The following is a 24,661-nucleotide window of genomic DNA, read 5'->3' as shown; positions in this document are numbered from 1 at the left end:
TCGATATTTTTGTTATTTTACTTTTTGCAACATTTAGGTCTTTAAAGATTGATAGCATGCGTATTCATAGACCCATTCAGTTTTATAGTTCTGAATTGTATCAACGACCTCACAGCCGTAAACCATTCTAAAATAGTATCTACATCATCTATCTCGCGTTTCACCGATTGCCTGGTATAATCCTCGACTGAATCCATCAGTATTTCATATCTAGCAGGTCACCAATGTATTTCCAATGTATCTCTGGTGTTTTGTGTCTAGTACTACCTTGACCTGTTTTCATAATGAACTAAAACGTTCCTAGTCTTGTTTTCTCTGAGCCCTGTTTGCTTTATTATGACTTCCTTGTTTCCTTCTTGTGTTTATGTAAATAGTTCTATTCAAGCAAGGTATATTCCATTTAGAAGTTAATATCTTTGATAGGACGTAGATACATCTATGTTGTTAAGATTTAAACGAATCCCAGCTACATTAGCTGTAGCAATATCAATTTCAGAAAATTTTTGATAGTTAACAAATATGACAGCTTGGTGGTCGACCATGTCATTTTCATCTTTTGTGTTTCAAATGAGGTTTATATTGGTGGTAAAACGGAAATTATAAAAATTATCTAAACTTGTTTTTCCTTGTGATGGTGCTTAGGATAGTTTATGATTAATATTTTGGCATGGCGTTGGTAGTTTATTTTCGACTTATGAGTTTGAATGTCCCTTTGGTATCTTTCGCCTCTCTTCTATAATAGTAAGTTTTATATTCGTAGTTCTCTCTTCATCCGTTTGCTGTCTTGGGCTATAACAAAATTGTGTCAATATAACATTTGATAATGTCTTGTCGTGAATGCTTGTACCTTACGACTGATCTAGCTGTTCTAAGTGCTATAAATTATTGTATGTCGGACTATAAAATCAACTCGGGTACAATGGCTTAATGTCTTCATCCTACATTTTTATCCATGCCATTTCAGTTTGTTTCTAACGTTTTATCTCCTGAGGTTACAAGGGATTTATGTACAGCATACAGTGCTCTTACTTCCATCAAGGCCTGTGGGAAAATTTCTATCTTACCTCTGTACTCCATAGACTTTTATAAGACTGACAAACTCAGAACTATAAACAACTGTCATACAATTGCATGTTTATGTAGCTATAACACCAGGTTTCACGGAAAATGCCTATACCAAATCAGGAATATGACAGTTATTTTCCATTTGTTCTGTTGGTTGATATTGTCCAGCGTATGATTTTGTCAGGTTATATCGACTCTCCCCTTCTACAATTTACATAGGAGTTCGCTATTTTCGTTAATACTTTTTTGCACACAAATGTTCCTAGCTAACTCTGTTTGACGATATGACAAAGATAAATCAGTATCAGTTCAAAGAAGAAAAATTAGTCCAAAGATGCAGCGAACGAAATGCTGGATTAAAGTTTTCTTCTTAGCCCCACGACCCCCCCCCCCCCCTTCCCCCCTGTTAACATCTAGTTGTTTCTTCCTTATTATGAAAAAATAAACAATTGTATGATATATTAGATGAATCACCATTTTAGCTTAAGAGTATAGTATACCATTATGGATTTGATACAGTAAGTTGTGAATTACCGTGATTACTTACTCTTAAGTGGAAAGTGGTCTTAATATCCGGAAACGTTGTCCTTCATTTGTTGATGCCAGTTACATAATATAATATAATATCACCAATAGTGCAAAACGCTGATTTGATATTTATTCATGTCTAACAAGGGTGTTATATCAAACAATCGCTCATACCTACCTCGTTTGCAAACTCCGCATGACGTTTGATAGTTACCTTTATGCACCAAATATTAGAAGTATCGCATAAAAAAAAAAAAAATAAAAACACACACACAAATGCTAAGTCATTAAATATATCAATTAAATTTTGATCTCACTTCCATTTCACCCCATTTAAAAGTATTTCCCGCTGTCATTGCATATTCATGTATATAAGAAAGGTGTTATGCTTTATAGACACTGTACAGCATAAGAGACATGATTTATTTCTTTTAAAGGAGTTCGGATATTGGGTTCCCATGCTATATCAGATTCAGATGAAGCTCAAGGTCTTTCTCACTATCTGTCAAATGTCGATATATACAGCAATAGCTGGGGACCTGGTGACGGTACTGGTTTTAATGGTCCTGGTTCACTGACAAAGGCAGCACTGCTGGATGGAGTGACTAATGTAAGTTGTCATTTAGTTTTTGTCTTTTTTGTGTCTAATTGACATATTGTTCTAGTTTTACACAAATGAAATATGATTGTTAAGTTTCTTATTTAATATGGTGTTGTCCTGGTTTACGTAGAGTATAGAATTATGAATCTACAATATTTCACTCGCTGACGTTTGAAATATACTTATAGCATTGACATATTTAGCCTCGTTTTTCTATTTATCTGCCAGATATACATCGATCCTTATCATTTCAACTGTGCATCTATCAAATTAGAATTCCGATGTATTCCTCGTAATAGGAATACAAGAGGAGATATTTGGTAAATGTCGACAATACAACAACACAGTTACAAAAATAACCAAGCGACATCCAGAAGGGCAACATATAGCCTTCAAAAAAGACAGGTGTAAATAAATTTAACGGAAACAATCAAATATCTGTTATCAACACCCAATTCTCTAAATGACGAAAAATAATAAGATACGATAACTACGGACGAGGTTCCTAACTTGGTACAGGCAAATGTGGCTAGGTTATACTAGCTGTGAGATCCCAACATTGCCCATTTTATTGATCGAAATTAGCATATCAACAAAAGTAAAATACAGAACAGAACAACAAATCTACATCAAAATTCACTTTTACTGGTTACACACGTGCACCGATGCAACCTTGCAACTCTGTTTTACGATATATCCTACCTTGATCAACTTATAACACCAGGTTCGTTTCTTTAAAAACATGCAAAAGCATGATATAATATCAAACGAACCGTTCAATGGATTTACACGATATGTTTACAGAACGAAATTCAAATATTTACTTCAAGTTGAATCTTTATTTGTTTCAAAGCTATACAAACACGGCTGAAAACAAATAAGGAAACCGATCTTGAAACAACTGTCAGTGAGATTTCGTTCATTGAAATTTTATTTCCAGTAACTTTAAATAAGACTTATGAAGGAAAAGTCGACAAAATATTGCTAATAATACTACTATTACTTTTAGACATGTTACGAAAGGGTGTATTGTCGTCGCTGGGGTTGACAAATCGGACTTTAATGAGGAGACTTTGTCAAAATATTATTATCGATTTAAACCGGTCAAATTTAAATCCTATGAGTGTTGTTGACCAACACACGTCTTGGTTCATTTGGATTATATTAATGTAGAACGTCATGGTTTTACATCGAAAACACATTAATCACTTTCCGATATCATTGCTTGTGATTATAGGACGGAAAAAAGAGAGGAGGAGGTTACCAAAGGGATATTCAAATGCACAAGTCAAAGACAAACTGAAGTTCAATCTGTCACTCCACTAATCCCGGACAGTGCTCTGCAGTCTGGCAATTTAATTAAAATATCGATCTCTGATTTCGTTATGCTCATTTGCTTTGACTGCAAGCGATTTACGATAGAACTGAATTTTAATCTGATTGTACAGTTTGGTAATTTTTTTATCACGAATTTATCCATGAGCTACGTTCCCAATGCCTTTGAAAGTATTTAAACGACTTACATGTATAGTGTGTTCCACATATACCCGACACTCCGATAATCGCAGGTTCATTTCCTTTTATATTTTCACCTCTTTGATCATGGTGTAGCTCATAGATTGTTTTGGCTTTTTTTCCCATGATATTGGTATAACAGAAATTTTGATTTGCTTTAAAGTTTTCTTTAGAAAAGACGAAGTTATAGGAATGCAAAACATTAAAATTACAGGGTATGAAAGGAGGTGCGCATTAAATATGTATATACATACGTTCTGCAAAGTTATGATACAAAATTTACACCCTCTTTTCCCGATAGCTCACACGTTCGACCGAAAACGTAAAAAATAAATAAATAAAAGTACTAAGTACATGTATATAATCATTTGTAGCTCTAATTTATAGAGGAAGACAGGGGATTTGTTTCTTTCGTCCCGTACTCCTTTTTCTAAGCTTTCCTTCTATCCCTTCTCCTAGATCTATTTCCTTTTTGTAATACTCTATCCCTTATCAGTGTTAAAAATGGCAGAAATATTATGGAATTAATAAATAATTTTTCTTAAGGAATAAATGTTATGGAATATTCGTTTCATAATCAATATTATAATGAAATTGTCAGTAATAATGTTTCCAAAGGGACATCTGTAATAAGGAACAAAAATACGTTGACATTAATAATGTTCAGTTTAAACACAAGGTTCAATTTGTACACAGGTAATTTTAATCTTTAAATCACGTTTATGTTTTAATACGATACCCAAATTTAAATTCTGATTTGTCAACCTCAGCATCGGGTATATATACCAATTCGTAACACGTCTATTTATAATAATAATCAAATTCTTTATAATTCAAAAACCTCTCAAAATCAGAATTTGCAGAGAGCACTGTAATCGATATGTTCTATTTTCATAATACAAGTGAAGTTTCAGTTTAAAACACCAGACCACGGTTCTAAATCTAGATATTATTTTCCAAAAACATAGCAGACAGAATAGAAGACACCTGTTTATTTTCTTTGCAAAATATATATCGTCGTGGAGTTATAAATATAACTGTTGCTTTTTCTAAGGTGAATAAATATAGATTCGGAGAGATTAAGAAATTTATAGAAATATTCTATGACTGAAATTGTACATTTTCGCTGCAATGATAGGCGGGGCTTCAGCTTATATACAATACTTTACAATGTATACAAGCTGAAGCCCGCCTATCTATTGATTGCGGATGTCAATCTTAATTACAATGCTTTAGCAAACATTTATACAAACAAAGCAAGCAAGCCAACCAAGCCTTTAAACTACAAGCATTAGGGAAATAGCTCTAAAGTACTCACTTTGTATTGATTGATTGACTATTGTTGTTTGTTGGACATCCAGTGGCAAGTATTTCATGCAATATTAAGAGCAAGACCTTATTAACAATATAGCCGTTAATATGTAGATTTTACAAAGTTAAATAACCGAGACCAAGGATGAAAAAATTGAGATAGCCACGGTGAAAGAATGATATGTTGGATACGACAAGAAATCATAGTTTGCCTCGCATCGGGTCACCTACAAATTTAAAGTCCCCATTTCGATCGAATGAATATTTTAATATAATTGCTTCCATGATCAAACAAGTAAAACATAAATTGGAAAAATCATATCGGAATACAATTTATCTTTTAACATATGTGAACCTTTATTAAAAGAAAGTTCCACAAGGGTACATTAAAAGTTCAGTAAATTTTCTCGAGAACCTATTTTGGGCTACCATAATGGCACTGTCTAACACTGTTTAATAGTACTAACTTAACAAAATGAAAATCAAAATCATCTGAAGTGAAAAAGACGCTTTTTTAAAACATCTAAGTACAATAACGAGCATTTCGTTCAGTTTCGCTTATCCTTGAGAAATCATAAATTATGTTTACGAGCACCGTAGCATATTCACGAATTGTGCTTTTTCTAGAATCTATAATCTTTTAGTCGTTCCGAATTGGCCAATTGTTGAAATAACTCGTTTTCTGTGTTAAGATGCTGGTAGTATAATGATGGAAAATAGTATGCTGGAAAATGAAAATAAAGTAAAAATAAGATAAATAAACGAATAAATAAATAAAATTGAATCATTATATTTAACATATATTACATTGCTAAAGTTTGAGACAGAATAGGTGACGTAAGATTAAGTAATAAGTAATTTTGTCTTTCGGTAATAAGACTAAATATAAGTAAATCTTATTTCTAGAGTTCCTTTGATCATAGCTATTAAAGTGACGTTGAGAAATCAAGTAAATAAACTGTCATCTTTTAATAGAATGAAAATGTATGTATTTTGCCGTAGGAAAAGGATACTTAAATGTTTCTATTGTCCACTAAAATAATCCTGTAAATTAGGTTAATATTTTGATAATCCATAATTGCTTTTTACATAACTAAATAAATTATATTATCAATCATATAAATCTTTTACATGAGAAAAGGAATGATTGACCAATAAAACAATAGTTAAGAAAATTCAAAATTGACACTGGTTAATAAAATAGTTCCAATCAGCACGTGATGTTGGGTTAAAAAAGGGAAGACCACAAACTCCCAAACAACACATAGCACATTTCAATTTAGGTTGCTGTTTGGAATAAATCATTAAAACAACATTGTATTTTATTCACCAGGTATGTAAATTGTTTAAGTAAAGTTTAAACTATTTTCAATTAAATGTTAAAGTATGAATTTATATTCTGATCCTCTTATAGTTGATGTGTTTCCCTCGGTTTTAGTTTGCAACCCGGATTTGTTTTCCCTTAATCGATTTATGACTTTTGAACACCGGTATACTACTGTTGCCTTTATTTAGATAAAGTTAGATATTAAAAACTTAAGTTAAATTTATGAGATTTTCATTAACAAGAATAAGTAAAATAACGGCTTCTATTCAAATAAAAAGATCACATATCAAACTTCAATTTAGATTGCTGTTTGGAATAAATCATTTAAACAACATTGTATTTTGTTCACCATCGCCAGGCCTCGAAAGTACAAGTGTCCGAGAAGATAGACACACCTGATGAAGGTATTACATAGACCAGAAATGAGTGAGCTAGTCTTCCCCAGATATCATGAAAGAAGCTAGAAAATGGACGAAGGCTTGAATAGTCCACAAAGCAAAAGATGTCCGTTCCCGTTATTTAGTTGAAATAAACGTTTTGGAGGGAAAGGGGAGAAAACTCGATAGAGCAGCGGTCCCTTCTCCCTTTTTCCTCCATAACAGAAGCTTAAGTAATGCTTATCCGTCCCCTCCTTTCCCCCAGTGAAACTCAAAAGATTGATAAGTCGTTCCATTAATCGTTAGTTTAGTATGAAGAATTCCGTGAACAATTGTAATATCAATGTCTAAAACAGGACATCGGTCAGTATTGATGTTTAAATAAAAAAAGTGAATTAAGGTTGATAAACATTTGTCTCTATTGTTTTGGTAATTTAACCTTTTCTAAACCAATATTGTTAACAAAATTTAATAAATGTGTGGTTGCCGATGATCTCAGTAAATGAATTGTCAGTTTGTCCAATCGAAGTAATATTGAATTTTAAAGTCCATGTGTAGTTATTGCCCTTTAAAACAAATCATGAACTTTGATGTTTTGGGTCATTATCTTGAACACAGTAATGGATAGAGAGATACTGTAACCTGTAAACTTTGAAATAGATAAACAAGAAATTGGGATCTACAAATACAGTCTTGTGGTCTTTGATATTTTAGATACTTCTTAGTGGATTCTTACTTCTTGAGGGCATACGATACAGTTTTGATCCCACGGTGAATTTTTGACGAAAGTTTGCATGAAACTATTCAATTCAAATATGTAATACGAAATATACCTTCATGTGCTACTTTTATAGATAAATGGGGTCGAAATTTTAGGAACTTACTGGAAATTTCGGTTTCTTGGACATTTCTATCCTTTGAAAAGACATACCTAACTTTTTGTATCAAAAGATAAACTCAAGCAGATTTTTGTAAAAACATCTGCAATACCATCTCTTGCATAATGTACTTTGAATTTGTGTAACACTTCTTTGGTTGGATATACTAGTTATAAAACATTACTAGTACCTAGAAAGCGTTTGATTATGAAACATTGAAGAAAGATGTTCTTGCATTCAGTCATCTGTCGATTAAAAATACCGATTTTTATGTTGAATAAAAATTAATATTTTATATTCATAACATATTATACATGTACCTAAAACATATTGAAAGTTTTGACGTTGGCATGAATGTGTGTTCGTACTGATGTTATATTATATTGTGCATTGCTTGTCTGATTTAGATATGCATTTTATACTAATTTAAAACTTGCATATCTAATTAAGAAACGCACTAGATTTTACATTTTTTCGGAATTTGCAGATCCATTTCATTAGAAGAAAAATAGCTGACTCAATCTACTCTTACAGATTTTTCCTAAACATATCATTCTTAACACACAAGAATGCTAGCTAATGCTACTTCTGATCAACTCTAAATGCAATGAAATGTTTGGAAAAATCCAGTTGATCTGGCTGACTATTTACTCGACAATTTAAGCTGATTAAATATATTTATATTGTTAGAGTGTGATCATTGCTTACCGTGGAAATCGGAATAGTTGTTGAGAGATAAAAACTTTTAAGAGCTTCTTTTTTATGTAAGGTATATATTGGAACACTTACGCATTGCAGGGAAGGAACGGTAAAGGTGCTATTTACATATGGTCAGCAGGTAATGGAGGTACTGCAGACAACTGTAATGCTGACGGCTATGTCAATAGTATTTATACTGTAGCCATTTCTAGTGCAACGATTGGTCAAAATGCATGGTACTCTGAAGTATGTGCTCCTGCCTTAGCTGTAACATATGGTGGAAGTGAGAATGACAGGTACCTGGTAAGTCTATTATCTTACCATGATAAAACCTTTGAATTGAGTTGCGTAAGACATAAGACATTTTATTTCACTAAAGCCCCCATATGGGGTATGTTAGTACAAAATTTTAACAAACAATAAAAGTGTAAACATTAAAAAATTAAGGAGATGAGGTATGATTTCCAACGAGACAACCATCCACCAAAGTTCCAATAAAGTGGATGTAAGCAATTATAGGCATTTATACGGCCTTCAGCAATGAGAAAAACCCATACCGTATAGTCGGCTATAAAAGGCCCCGACATGAAAAATATGAAACAATACCATTGAGAAAACTAACGGCCTAATTTATATTTACATTAGAATAAGACAGTTAACAAAGTTGTAATAATAGCATATATATAAATAATGAATACTGATATGTGAAAGGAAGTATGAATTATAGTAACATGATTAAGCTCATTATCACAAGGTTTTAATAACACTTTTGTAAAATTTTGCTATTTCAGTAAGTGTAAATAAATCTGATGTATTCATCAGTTCTTTAAATTTTAAAACATTTGGGTTATTACATATATTTAAATGTAAATATTTGGCTCTTACATTGTTGAAAAAGGTACATTTGAATAAGTAATGAAACTCATCACCAAATTCATCAGCATAACAGAGATTACTATGTCTTTCAGTTCTATCAATATTAAAACATCTGCCAGTTTCAATGGGCAATCCATAACTAAGGCAATGGAATTTACATAGATACATTCTTAGATCAGATAGTAACACTGATAAATATTTCTCAAAACAAATATCAGATTTGTATATTCTTTAATTAAGAGATTTTGCAGAATTCATAACATTATTACTCCAGTTCAGCATATATTTATCACTCAAACATTTCTTAAAACTTTTACTAATATTATCAGATTTAACAATTATTTGATCCTCCCACATCAAATTAAATCCACAATCATAAGAAGTATTTTTAATGTCTAACAACCATTTAGAGTTGTAGAAACCCCTTTTACTAAGCTGATACAATATAGAATACAGTGTATATGAAATATTTCTTTTTACCACACATGATACGTTGGCAGAAACCAACTATTCTAGCTTTAATAAGAATACGTAATGGTATTCTACCCAATTCTCCATAAATCATACAATGAGAACCTTCAATATTGTTTTACAAAATTGCAGGGAAAGTTATCAATTATATTTTTAGCAAGTCATTTGTCATGAGCATATATTTTTGTTTGGAGGAAGATAAGTATTTTTGTAGATCAATAAACTGATTAAAGCAGTTAATAGAAAAGTAGTAGATTTTAAAAATTAAAACATGTAGTATTTTTTTTCAAAATTACACTCTCCAATGTTTATTTATCTTATTACAGAATTGTTTTGTATTAGGTATTTGAATTTAGGTAGTTATTGGAACTCCTTATGAAAATGTCCCATTTGTAATTGATTTTGATATCCTTTATTATTACTATATTCAGTTGCAAATTGTTTCTCTGTGTTGTATGACTTTTGACGTGACACGGTATTTATACATCCCGCAATCCGGTTTTTGACTTTTTAACTTTGGGCATTCATGGTGTATGTGGGCCCTGAGGTGCGATTCGGACGCAGGAGTTTTACAGTGTTATTTCTGTTTTGATAACCCTTGTATTTACATTTATTTAGTTTTACTCTATCGAGAAAGTGTATAACCTACATTCAGCGTGTACTATCAACGACGAAAACTTATGTAGAATTTTGTTGACGTCATTGTAAAATTTAAAATTTACTATCTACTACACCTTTTTTGTTGGCGTCTTTTGTATTTGTGTTTTATGTCTGTGATGTATGTTTACAGTTATGGCTGCTGGATCTTAATTATTGTCAAAAACCTATTATAAAAATAAGAAGATGTGGTATGATTGCCAATGAGAAAACGTCAACAAGAGACCAAATGACACAGACATTAACAACTATAGGTCACCGTATGGCCTTCAACAATGAGTAAAACTCATATGTCTGTTTTGGTTGCTCGTTCAATTTTGTCAATATAACGGAACTTTAAACAACTGTCATGCAAATGGGAGGTTTAGCCAGCTATAAAACCAGGTTTAAACCACCAAAAAAATCGGATTTTACGTTCTTATTCCAACGTGACAACGTATTCAAATCCCCTCCCTTCAGCATGCGTATAACTGACGGACGAAAGAAGCCCAGGTTACCGCATTTCTATACACTAGTCAACACTTATATGTACTAAAGTTAGTATGCAAGACACATTTTCCAGGAATAACCATTCACTAAGAACCCTTCAGACAAAACAATTCAGAAACCAAATATACAAAACATTTGGGAGCAATAACAAAATATTCTTGGTTATCCCAGAAAGGAATGGCATTTATTCAATCAATATCTGCATAAATCTTAGTCTTCGTTGAATCCGACTTATGTATGTCTTAATCTTTGCAAAATTCGATCCGTATATATATATATATATATATATATATATATTTATACTTGTTAAATTTGGACTGTTTAAATCTTGGTCAAATCGACTGCAATGGTTACTGAGGATTAGACATACATTGTAGTTATGATAACCCGGACTTCTTCCATCTTGCATTAAGATCCATGCTGTCGTAGAGTCTGTATCTTTGCGGGACATATAAGTACTCAGTCATGTCCTTGTCGAAAGGGAACGTAAGATGCTAGACCAGTCATGGGAGAGTGTCGATCTGTTGATCCAGTAGACCAACTTTGAAATATTTGCCACTGGAAGTTAAGTAAACAACAATCAATATAGGTCCAATCAATCTTGTTATTTATTTAAACTGTTTCTAGAACGATTACGGATAATTATAAAAATATCGTCACAGAGAATTAAATTTTATTCGCCGTTATCTACATATACACTCGAAGAAAAGTGATGTTAGTGATATCTGAAGTAAAATTCAACGTGAATTATTTTATTCTTGATATTCAAAGTTTTTTTAAAAGATACACAAAAGACATCAATAACCTAGTTAAACCTCTATTTGCTGATGTTATTTAATATGCACCATAAGAAAAATAAAAAAAAAAAAAAAAAAAAAAGCTAACAAGGGTTAAAATATTTTTGTTTAATTTGCCAGCACTGTAAATGCCATGCCTCCTAAGAACAGAATTAAGATATGTTACACACCCAATTACCGGCTGTTGGACTGCAGATACAATAGGTAACACAGATTAAAATCTGCTATAAACGAATGCAAAATCCATTGTATTGTAGTGGCAATCGGAGAAACGCAGACAATAGCTTTTAATAGAAATCGGAAACACAGATCCTATCGTATCTGACGTATCGTTAGGCGGTAATATGGTGTGTGATATACATTCCCAACTCATTCGGTATTCAAGAGCTTGCAGCTGCTACTCAGACTTTTGAAAACGTTTCCAGTGCCTGAGCAGAAAATTGATCAGCCAAGGTTATGTCAAAGAACGTCTTGTCCTGTTTCTAAAAAAGTTCATTGGAAGATACCAAGACCTTGTTGATAAATATTCCGTATCACCTTCACAAATAATACAAAATGGTCTTGAAGTATTGATTCTAAGTACTGACGTTGTTTATCATCTTAAATACGTGTTAAAGTCCCCCTTTTTTGTCCTTGTATAATTTTAACCTATACTATTTAGTCCATTTTTGATTATATACTTATGACGTGGCTTTCTACTTGTACATCCCGCCATCATGTTATTGTGCTATGGTAAATTTTGAATTTTTGTCTTTCATTTTTGCTTATGTACTTTGTCTATATGCCATTTTGTGTTTCTTTGTTGAAACATTTATTTTATTTTATAGTGATTAAGATTATATTACAATGTTGACTGCTGTACCCCAATTTTTGACGTTTTTACCTATTATGTCTGTTTGTTTTGCTCACACATTGTTGTCAATATAATGGAATTCAATGTGACTGTCATACAAGTGAGAGGTTTAGCTAGCTTTAAAACCAGGTCTTATCCACCATTTTCTACATAAGGAAACGCCTGTACCAAGTCAGGGGTATAACAGTTGTTATCCATTCATTAGATGTGTTTGAGCTTTTGTTTTTGCCAATTTATTAAGGACTTTCCGTTTTGAATTTCTCTTGAGTTCGGTATTTTTTGTTATTTTACTTCTTTCTACTTTTTGAAATGTAAGTTTTAATAATTCCGAACCAAATCCCTATACCTTCGAGATCAAGAAATAAAGATACCGAGCCAGACACACTATTTTTGTTTCTACCATTTTGGGTCCTTATTTTGTAGGCAGATATGTTGTTTCTTTCTGGTTTCACCTCCGTATCTCTTAGCTTTTGAAGTCTTTATTTTCCAAAATTCACGTAATAGCATAGATATTGCCTGTTGGATTGATAATTATATATCTATTAAAAAACTAAACATATCCCTTGGAGCATAACTGACGTTCACTCAGACGTCTAGTGATAAATTAACAACGAAATTGTCATTTGTAACAAAGACATCAAAGGAAAATCAATTTATATTAATTTCAGACAACAACTACAATAGAATCAGGATGTAAAAGTGATGGTATCCAGGGGACGTCGTACGCAGCACCCTTAGCGTCTGGTATAATTGCTCTAACACTGGAGGCGAAGTAAGTTCTTTTACCATCTACTATTGATTTCTCTTAACACTGGAGGCAAAGTAAGTTCTTTTAGCCACTTCTATTGATTTCTCTAACACTAGAGGCAAAGTAAGTTCTTTAAGCCACTACTTTTGATTGTTTTAACACTTGAGGTAAATATTGTAATAGTTAGTCACTTTTATGTTGCTCAAAGATTTGATGCAATCAGTTCTGGATTTTTCCTTCGACTTAGAATAGATAAAAATGTTGCTGAAACTGCCGACGCGTTCCACACAAACTTCAGCATTTAATTTAAAACATTTTGTGGTTTGATTGCTTCCACGCTCAAGGCAAGGTAAGTATTATTATATATTCTATAAAGTATTTTTTCATACCAGATAAATAGCAATTACCTATTACAGGTTGAAATTATTCAACTTGCCTTAGAGTAAGTCCATATAGTGTTAGTGTGTTGCCAAATCATTCGAAGCAAAAGTTACAAGTTACAGTTATCGGTAGTGTTGCAAAAAATCTTGACAATACGTAAACAGTAAAGCTGAAGATATTGGTGACATATCCCCTGGATAAAAGAAAGTATCATTACCTACAGCTGGCAATATGACTTTTTTAAATTCAAAGTGCAGCTATGATCCTATATACATGTATCTGCTTAATGTATTGATATATACTAAGCGCTTATAAATGCAAAGTAGAATTATGCTACGTCAGTATGTGAGCGACTACTCTTAACATATAATGTTCCCATTTCCGTCATTTCGTCCTTCCGTAATTCTCTAATCAAAATCGTTGTCCAGACTTGTTTTCGTTTTATGCATAAAAGGATTTGTGGTGTGTTTATGCATACAGATATTGATTCGATGTTTTGTAAAATTAGTGTTTAAAAATAACATCCAGATTGAGCTTGTGCATTGTACCGGTTGACCGAATTTTGACAGAATTAAGGTTGTAGACACTTTAATGAAAATTTTACTTGTTCGGACATGTTTAGCAATGTCTGCAGAACGGGACATGTTTTTCTTTTGGAAATATTATCGTATAAAGATGACTAAAACGGACGATTGTATTTCATTTCGGGTGACTGTTGTTTGACAAAATTACGGCTTTACCAATTTGAAAAGTTTTCATGAAAATTGTACATGTCCTAACTTTTGAGCAATGACTGCTAATGTCGTGCTTATGTTTTGTACATAAGGGCATAATGAAAACTTACAGACCGAGTGTGCGGTTCGCTTCTGTTCACCGAGTATTTGTGGTATGGCTGTAGGCGGGGGTATTCGTGTCGTACTTAAACATCTACAGGTGATTCGATGAAAATCAATTCGCGATTCAAATTGATACTAGTATCTTGAAGCAAGATTAAAAAAATCTTTGTCATTGAAATTCTGTACAGTTTTTCCTTGGCGCGTGGATTTCCGTACTGTTAATGTCGTTGCTGCTCGCATCTTTTATAACGAAGAGCAACAGATATTAAGGTGACTCACCCCAATAAGGACCCCCGGTAGAAATTTTTTATTTTCACATATTTTGTAGATCTTATTATGCTGAATCCAATATGCAAAAAAAAAGGGGGTCACCAGGCTCGTTTTTCCCTCAAATGGAAGCGAAATGTGCGTATTTGACCCTATTTCCAAACATTTGCACCCTTTTAACAATAACGGCTACATCAAATTCAAAGACTTTTAGAACCAAGTCAGTATGATAATTACGTGAAAAAAACATTAAAATTTGAAATGTGAACCTTTCCCGTTGTTATTTTAGACTTAACAATCCATTTATTTCCAGATTTATGTCAAAATTTAGCATTTTCTTATTTCAGTTTAAGGCTTAAAAATATTGGTTAAATCGATTTTTTGTAATTTTCCCTGGTAGATTTTTTTAAAAACGGATATGTCAAAGCTATGAACTTTTCAAGCATTTTACTTCAATTTCAAATTAAGGATACTACTGATACTAGAAGGACTGACACAGATGGACGACTTCACACTAAAATCTATGACAAACTGGAAGATTTCAACTTCCCAATTATCAATTTCCCATTTCTCAGCAGTAACATACCCTCCGCCCCTTCGTATGGTGTTTACATATCTCAGTTGATACGTTATGCTCGTGCATATTCACACGATATGTCTCACGTTTGTAGTTGTAATTCTTACTTTTTTTCTGTTCTATTCGTGTGTGAGTGTAAAGATAATTTATCACCCAGTTCATTTATACGATTTTAGTTTGGGTCAACTAAACGTACACTATGTATTTGGTTTTCAGTTTGATTTAGAAGAAATACCGACATAGCTAGATACAATTAATTATCTAATTACTAACACAATTTTTAATTAATAAGTATTGTAATTTTCTTTGTTATTAAATACATGTAATATCAGTATTTAAAACTTATCTTGAAGTCTGTCCTATTTTTCGGAAATTTAAAGAAATTTACCTGTAACGTCACTTTTGTGCGTCAATCTATTCGGCTGACATACAATGCGTTTTTCGGCTGTGCTGTTTTTAGGTGCTGATCTAGGTTGTTTTACGTATTCGTTTTTATTCTGTAGTTAGTCACCACTTCGGTGTTAACATGTATATCAATTATATGGTCATTTTTATATTTCATAAATTTACTGTTTACAAAAATATTAATTTTTCTAAATACTAAATATTTTCTTATCCCAGGCAGATAACCTAGCCGTATTTGGCACAACTTTTTTGAATTTTGGGTCATCAATGCTCTTCATCTTTAGGCCTGGCACCTTTGGTAACTATTAGCTTGTCGTAATATTCTATTGTATTGTTTATTTGTGTGTTTCTCTGTCCTGTGTGTTCTTCCATTTATTTGTATTGTAGTCCTGTCATGTAATGTTGTCATTTTAGTCACCAAGTCAGGAAAATGGCAGTTGTTATCTTATGGTTCGTTTCTGTGTGTGTTGCATTTTAGTATTTCTGATGTGGCTTTGTTCTCCTCTTATATTTGATGTGTTTCCCTCAGTTTAAGTTTGCAACCCGGATTTGTTTTTTCTCAATCGATTTATGAATTTCGAACAGCGGTATACTACTGTTGCCTTTATTTAAGGTAAAATAAAATGGGGTTCACCAGGGTTTAAAAAAAGTTATGTTTTACCCCTCTACCCATGAGGTCTGATTGCAATGCACTCCATTAATTACTTTGTTGTGAATTCTTTATTGATCGCTTTAAAACAATAATGTTTGCGAATATATCAATGGACGATATCTGAATATAAATGTGAATAACACATAATTGTTTGTAATGAAAAAGCGAAAATTTGATTATTTTGGTGAACTACGGTAATTTTGTCAGGCGCGATATGTTTCCCTCTAATTTGGCGCCATAATCGGACAACAGAAATTTCAGGGTCGCCATTGTTGAGCAGCATACACCTAAGATGAATACGACCATGTACATAAATAACAGACATAGTGGCGAATAGACAACGACAAAGGTAGAGTCATTACATAAGAAAACTTAGATTTTAATATTTTAGGCAGCCAAATGTTGTCAGTATCACGAAAAATACAAAGTGGTGGGTTGTCTCAAAATACTCGCTATTGTAGAAAATCTTTGCAGCTGAAATCTAGCATGGGCTAAATTTCTGTTCTAAGTATAATCGTTAAGGCTGGTATCTTATTTATGTGTTTATTTCACCCTTAACCGGCAAGTTATGAACATGTATAACCTGTTGGTGAAATTATCTTTTCAGAGGAGGGAAAGGACAGGAAAACTAGTAATATCTTAAAATTTTATCCTTTAATATTGTTTTAAGTATTATAACACCATGTTATATCAAGTTTTCGGGACAAATCAATTGGTCCTTGGGATATTAATTAGTTCTTGCTATCCTCGGGATATCGTGGTACTATTTACTGTCAAACGTTACAAATGTCATTTTTGCGCTACCGTTAGCGTCAAATGAGCCTTAATTTTTTTTATCGTCAGTCGTAAAATTTAATTTCGTAGCTACGTTAGCGTCAAATGGAGTAAAATATTTATCGTTAACGTTATTCTAACAAATATTTTACCGCCATTCCTCATGTGGGGTACCCCATTACTACCCTCGGACAGGGGTCCCTGATTCCCACTCCCCTATCCCTAACTCCCATTTCCCTTCCCCTCTACTCTAAAATTTCATCCCCCTACTTCGACTTCCCTCTCCCTTACTCCCAGAAAAAAACATTGTCAAATATATTTCCAAGAATATTCACTCCTCCCCTTTTTCGAATCCTGGTCCTTTCATCAAAAATCACGTTCGCTCCTATTAGCACTCGAACCCTTTCACATTTGCACCCCACACTTTTGCACCCTGGGTCTGTTTGCACCCTTTAGTGTTTTACTATAAAATAAAGATATTAAGTTTTTTTATTGTTTAAAAATAAAGTGACACACACGAGATCAAAGGGCACAGGCTGTTAAAAACAATTATCTAGTCTTTTCTATTTAAAATCTTAATTTTTTACTCCCTTTACACCAAAGCTAGTTATAACAGCAATCATGATTTTCATACACATTACAATGATACCTTATTAGCTTTGTAAATTATCAATTAATAGTACTCATAAATAATGAACGTTTAATAATAATCATGTAATCACCCCAAAAAGTATTTCATTTAAAAAGATCACAAACTTTTATTCATGAAAATATAGTTCTATTCATATCTGAAAATACATAAAATAATTCAACATGTATTTGAATAAAAACATAGGGTGCGAACTAACCCAGGGTGTGAACGTGTAGGGTGCGAATGTGTTTTAGGAGCTAACAGACCTGATACCCCCTTTTCCCGCCCCCTGACTCCCGCTTCCTGATCCCTCATTCCCATGTTCCCTAACCCCTGTCCACCCCCTCAAAGAGTTAGATTGATTTTTTTGAGAACATAAATGGCCTAATTTGTAACCCCTACAGTACGAGGCAATACATTTTATTGATGGATTCGTCATTTTTTTTACAATTAACCCCCCTCTCTCTCTCTTTAGTATAAAACATTTCATAAGTTCCAGTATCAAGGTTCAAACATAGGTCTTATCTAGTTTACCAAATAACACATACATTTGAGTTGAAGGTTAATTTTCGAAACTCAAAATTCAATATTGTTTTGTGCTCAGTATTTTTAGATACAAAATTTGTGTATCCCATATTCCAAACAAGGTACAAGTAACCTAAACATAATTTGGTTGACGAGGAGTACAAATCTAGCTCCGCGGCATTTCAGAAATTAGGACAGAGAAATAACTTGTCCCCGGCATCCAAACAGCATGCCTCGAGAAGTATGTTTTCTGGACAGGTTAAGAGGTGTTTGTGATAAAAACAGAATCACTATTTATACTTGCCGTGCATGTTATTTTTTTTTGTTGGCTCATTATTGATCACCACAAATTTTTCATTTTTTTCAAGATGAACTACATTATGCCTTCAAATGTCAATCATGGTTGATTTTCTGACAGAATTACACTGACATTTAATATCAGGTTTCAAGTACATGTATGAGGAAGTAGTGATTTGTTGTAAAAGGTTCTGAAATGTTCAACTTTACTTGGAAAGTATTGGCACAGTACCGACAGACTTTACATGAGAAGCCAAGATCATCTTGTCTTGCAATTGGGAACTATATGTAAATTGCTGAAACTTAAGAACAATATTAGAAGCCAAGATCAACAATACTTGGAACTACATGTATAATCAAAGTACTGTCAGAATCCATATGAGAACCCAAGTTCAACTATACTTGGTGACTATATGCAATGTGTTGTCAGAATCCACTTAAGAAGCCGATATCAACTATAATTTGGAACTATATGCTAAGTGCTGTCAAAATCCATATAAAAGTCCAAGATCAAAAGGACCTACTTTACCTACATGTCCCAATGATGAATACAGATTATAGAGTCGTTTAAAAAAAACTGAACAAGAATATTGATATAAAAATAGTGAAAATATGGAGCTGATCAGTTAATGATTGTACATGTACATGATGTATACATGTCAATAATTATATTGGAATTTACAATTTTATTTAATGTTTTATAAACTTGATCTCATAGACATTTGAGGAATAAGAATCAAAACTGTTTCAAAAAATGAATTAAAATATGAATCAAAATTCTTTTTTAATAAAGCTGTTTTAATTCAATTTTTGCTGCCTATAGTGAATTTTGCTGAAACATGATTCTTGACATGCAAACTGCAATGTATGCAGTTGTCTTTAATACAAAATGTAGCTAATGAGATTTGTAGATCTTGGAAATCATAATATCAAGTGGCAGTTGTGGTACATCACATGCCTTTCCCTCATCTTTTACCTCAACACCCTCTGACCCAAATGGCCCCTTGAATTATTTTACATCATTTGGCATTTGTTGTCCATCCATATGCTATTCAGTTGCTATTTCAAAAGTTATATTTTCTGGATAAAAGGGGAAATGGAATATAGTTCTGTTCAGTGAGACAGCAACCAACAAAACAATCAAATGAATTATATATTGTCTGGAAAAACTTGTGTCTCACTAACTGACAACCTCATTACCTATCACAATGATCCAGATTACTGAAATCAGATAAATATTGTTTTGTAAAATTAAATATGCACTCAAATTAATAGAGATTGCAACAAAGATTTCTGGAAATGATACTTGCCTTATAAACATATAAGATTAAAATTGTAAATACTTCTAAACGTAGAAATGGAAAAGTTCGGTCTGCACAATTTTCATGATTTTATCTTATTAAATTGTGTTTGATCAATCAACTGAATGACATCAACAGTTGACTTTAACATTACTAGAATTGCATTTTTTTTTTACCCAAAACATCCATTAAAGATTGCTGGAGAAATATGGAGTATTCATAAACAAAACATCAACCCGTCTCATGATACATGTATGTCTGCTGTACTTGATCTCATTTTCATGGTTCAGTGACTGCTAAATTAGGATACTTGCATTAGGTATGTGGGTCCCTTGCAAGTCTACATGTCCTTTAGACATGCATGACACGGTTCACTTTATCTCAACCTCATTTCATGGATCAGTGATCAAGGTTAAGGTTTAACCTGATTAGGGTTGTTTATCAGATACTGTTAGCAAGAGGTTATTTGTCAATGTCAAGTTCTTGTGTTTTCGTCTGTTTTTCTAAAAGTAGTAGATAAACTATATTTGATGTAAGGAATGATTGTAAGGAGTACATGTCTGTCTAGCAATTGTCATTTGTCATTGACCTCATTTTCATGTTTCATTGGTCATTGGTAAGTCCTCTTTTAAGATGCTACATTGTGTAATCAATAGGTCAACTATATTTGATATATGGAATGATTATTAGGTGTATATTTAGAAATAAGAAGATGCGGTGCGATTGCAAATGAGACAACTCTTCACAAGAGACCAAATGACACAGAAATTAACAACTATAGGTCACCATACGGCCTTTAACAATGAGTAAAACATATACCGCATAGTCGGATATCAAAGGCCTCGAAATGACAAATGTAAAACAATTCAAACGAGAAAACTAACGCCATGATTTATGTACAAAATAATGAATGAAAAACAAATATGCCTGTCTCGCAGGGTTTATCTGAACTTAACCTCATTGTCATGGTTTTGTCTGTTTCTTGTATACTATATATGCTATAGTTCAACAATATTTGGTGTATGGAATGATTGTAAGGCTGGCTTGGTTGTATCTGACCTTGGCCTCAATTTCATGATCATTGATAATATTAAGTTTTTCTGATACTTGTAGTTAAACTTTATCTTTAGAAATATTAACATAAAATCAATCATGAATGATGACAATACTAAAGCAGGTGAGACATTTCAGCAGGATCTGCTTACCCTTCCGGAGCACCTGAGATCACCCCCAGTTTTTGGTGGGGTTCGTGTTGCTTAGTCTTTAGTTTTCTATGTTGTGTCATCTGTTCTATTATTTGTCTGTTTGTCTTTTTATTTTTGACCATGACGTTGTCAGTTTGTTTTCGATCTATGAGTTTGACTGTGCCTCTGGTATCTTTCGTCCCTCTTTTTTCAGCTTGTGCACTCTTGTCAACACAAAAAATGTGGTGAAAACTGTGACTACCATACATGTAGATGTATCTAGGAGTATGTGGTAACAACTTGAAAAAATATGTGATCTATCCTGATACTTCTTGTTTGTATTGAAACAAGTCCTAATAGTTCACACCGTTTGCTTGTAAGCATTATAAATTTAATAAACTTATTTCCATATTTGGTGTTGTGAAATTGATTTCACAAAACACAGCTATCATGGTTGAAATCAATATTGTTGCAACCCCAACAAATCTATCTAATCACCATTTTCAAATTTGGTACATGAAGTTGGTCTTACAGAGATTACAACTGCAATATTCAAGGTCTAAGGTGACCCCCAAATAAAACTTTTCACCATGAAATTAATATTTTGTCTTTGGCAAACTTTATCAAAGTAAATTTTCATTTACAAAGGTCGGTGAGATGTGTGAAATATAAAAAAATAGGAAGATGTGGTATAATTGCCAATGAGACAACTCTCCACCAGAGACCAAAATTGCATAGAAGTTAACAACAATAGGTCACCGTACGGCCTTCAACAATCACTGGTAAATGAATGTACAATGTATGTTGGGTATGGGCAAAATTCCCCCTTTTTACCCTACGAGGCTGCGTATTTATACATCCAGCTGTATGAACACCCTGTCTAAGCAATGGTTTATCTGTCGGATTAGGGAAGTCATATGACTATACCCATGTTAATCCTACGAGTCCAGTTTAAAAATTGTCATCTCTTTATTATCATCATAGACCGATAATTACGTTACTTTGCAGCAGGTGGGTCAAACCAGTCTTCACACATCATTAAGAAAATTGCCATTCATATTCTTTGCCGCAATGATTTGCTCCACTTTCATTTTTTGAAATCAAGAACTTTCCTTATGAGCTTCTCTTTTCAAAAACGCATGTCAAAAAGTAAGACAGAAGTTAAAGTTTGCCTATATCATCGACTAATATAGCGTCCCTGTGTACTGGGCGGAGTTTTAAAATTCCAATCCCAACTTTTCCTGAACCAAGTAAGTAGTATGAATGTTGTTTCTATAAAAAGCCTTTAGCTGGAAGTGTTTGAAACTGCCCGGTAGACTGCGGGGGCCTAGGCTAAATTCCGACTTGGTCAAACCAAAGATTTTGCGCTTCTCCGCAAAGCATGCGGCATTGAGGGGTAATAGCATAGACCGATTTTCGATCGGAATAATAGGTCCAGGTTACTATTGGCCAATTTTCATCTATGATCAAAGGTGGAAAACAGCAATTTTTTGTAGTGTCCGGTTTTTTCTGTGTAAAACAAATAATCAATTTAGTGAAATGTGTTGCTCGAGTTCCGGTAGTCTATTATGATAATACATTCTTATTATTAACGTTTTTACGCTGATATTTCCTCTTTTTTTAATGCGAACTCGGTTGTCACATTGAAAGATAAAACAGAAAATACAAAATAACAAAATAGCAAAATAACAAAATAACAAATAGCAAAACAAGTAAAAGAAAATATCATAAATAGAAAACATTAGCCCCGAGGTCTTATGTTATCAGGACTAAAGTTCCGGAAATCATGGAATTATGATATGAGAGAATTTGTTAGATATCCTCTTTACGCTAACAAATGCAAGAAAAAAAAATTACAGTTAGCGAACAGTGGTTGTTTTAAAGTGCTTTTTCGTGGCCATGATTTGATAAATTATATAAATCTGTAAATTAAAATGTTAGATGTGACTGTCAAGTATTTAGTCTTTTCTTGAACATTGTTATATTCAAAACTGTTTTTGGAAAATAAAAAATACTTAACTATTACCAAAATTTTGCAGTGAGAAAAATATTTCACATATTAAGTAAAAAAATTAATTATGAGGAATTTATTTCTAAGGCGCTCGTCGTTAGAAACATGCGTTAAAAACTGCGCACTGTTAAAGGGCCGAGCCACCTTAAAGTGTAGGGAGGCTTGATTTAATATTGCAGATTAAGAATTTTGTGCTTGTTTTTGTAACTGCAAGCATAATTTGATACAATATAATACTATTCATCATTGGTGTGTTTGTACTTTAGATTTTGTTATTAATTATATGATTGAGCATCATTAGTTTATAGCCTAGTAACTAGAAGGATATACCACAACTTACCCCACGACACGTTCATGTGATTGTCCGAAATATGTAACTTCTTAATTTGTTGTCTTTTTATTATTTTGGGGGAATTTGGTGTTGATGACAAATGTGTGATACCTTGTGGTAAATGTTTTCACTTCTTTACAGCACTAATGTGTTGGCATAAAATATCATTGATACGGTATGTTTTATAAATTTATACTGTTCACAAGACTTTGAATTGTTCGAAATACTTAGGATTTTCTTACCCCAGCCAAAGATAATCTGAGCGATAAGTGCACATCTGGTGCAGTACAATTGGTATCGTTAATCTCATGAGATGCATTTGGAAAAACTTTTGGGAATTTTTGTCTTCAATGTTTTTCAACTTCTTACTTAATTTGGTCTTTTAACTATTTGATTCGAACGTCACTAATAAGTATTGTTTATACGAAACTCTCTTCGGGCGTACAAAAAGCCTGATATCTTTGATGAGTTTTTTTTCCTAGGCTCGAGGCAATTTAGAGGTTAGGAAATTTTATAGACATCTGTCCATTGTTGAGGCCTGTATGACGATCTCCAGATTTTTTTTGGTATTTCGCCCCCCGCCGCGCGCGCATCATTTGGACATAATAATATTCTTCGTCCAATCCGCGTTCACAGATAGCTTTCATACTTGGGTCAATATCCCTAATGCGCCTCAAAATGAGGAACTCAAAAGTTGTGTGTAAACAAAAAAATCTCTGTGTAGTGATATTTGACACGTTTCTATGATAAACAAGTGACTGAGCTTAACCATTTGTGTTGATTTAGAAAGTAGGGGATGAAACATAGAATAAATGTGTAAAAACTATGGAGCAATTATATGTGTTCAAAGTATTAAAATTTCAAAGAACTTATTGTGTTAAAAAAGGGATTTTTTACCACGAGGAGCCGCATCACGAAAGGATTTTCGGGATTTGCTAATGTACGGAAAAAGTAATCGCACTTCGTACCCCGAAAATTTAACCACATATGTGAAAATGTCTAAGCTTCGAAACGAGCCATCATACATATCCAAGTAAACGATATGGACTGAGCAACAGACAAAAACGTTACCATTACCACCTATGGAGAAACAATTGCGAACATTGACCCACTTGGTAGAAATGTTTGTCATCATATTCGTTAAACCAATTTGAATGTATCTCATTCTTACAAAGTAAATGAACTTCGATAAATTTTTACTATAATCTTGTGAACGCAATTTCTCAGAATTGTTTGCCCAAAAGCATTTATGCTAAGTAGGATTGTTCAACATCATGAATAGTTAACTAGTAACTGA

The 24,661-nt window shown here is 32.9% G+C and overlaps 1 protein-coding gene across 1 annotated transcript in view; it reads left to right on the top strand.

Annotated features, from left to right (window-relative positions):
• The window catches only part of LOC127738862 (proprotein convertase subtilisin/kexin type 6-like), a 59,362-nt gene that overhangs the window by 16,826 nt on the left and 17,875 nt on the right, over positions 1–24,661 (top strand). The window contains exons 7-9 of the mRNA XM_052250315.1: positions 2,031–2,203; positions 8,401–8,604; positions 13,113–13,216. Coding sequence (XP_052106275.1) covers positions 2,031–2,203; positions 8,401–8,604; positions 13,113–13,216 — 481 coding nt within the window. The remainder of the gene's footprint in view (positions 1–2,030; positions 2,204–8,400; positions 8,605–13,112; positions 13,217–24,661) is intronic.

Source organism: Mytilus californianus, unplaced genomic scaffold (genome assembly GCF_021869535.1).
Source record: "Mytilus californianus isolate M0D057914Y unplaced genomic scaffold, xbMytCali1.0.p SCAF_4, whole genome shotgun sequence".
Taxonomy (NCBI): domain Eukaryota; kingdom Metazoa; phylum Mollusca; class Bivalvia; order Mytilida; family Mytilidae; genus Mytilus; species Mytilus californianus.
Note: the sequence above shows the minus strand (reverse complement) of the source record. Positions and strands in the feature narration are given on the sequence as shown.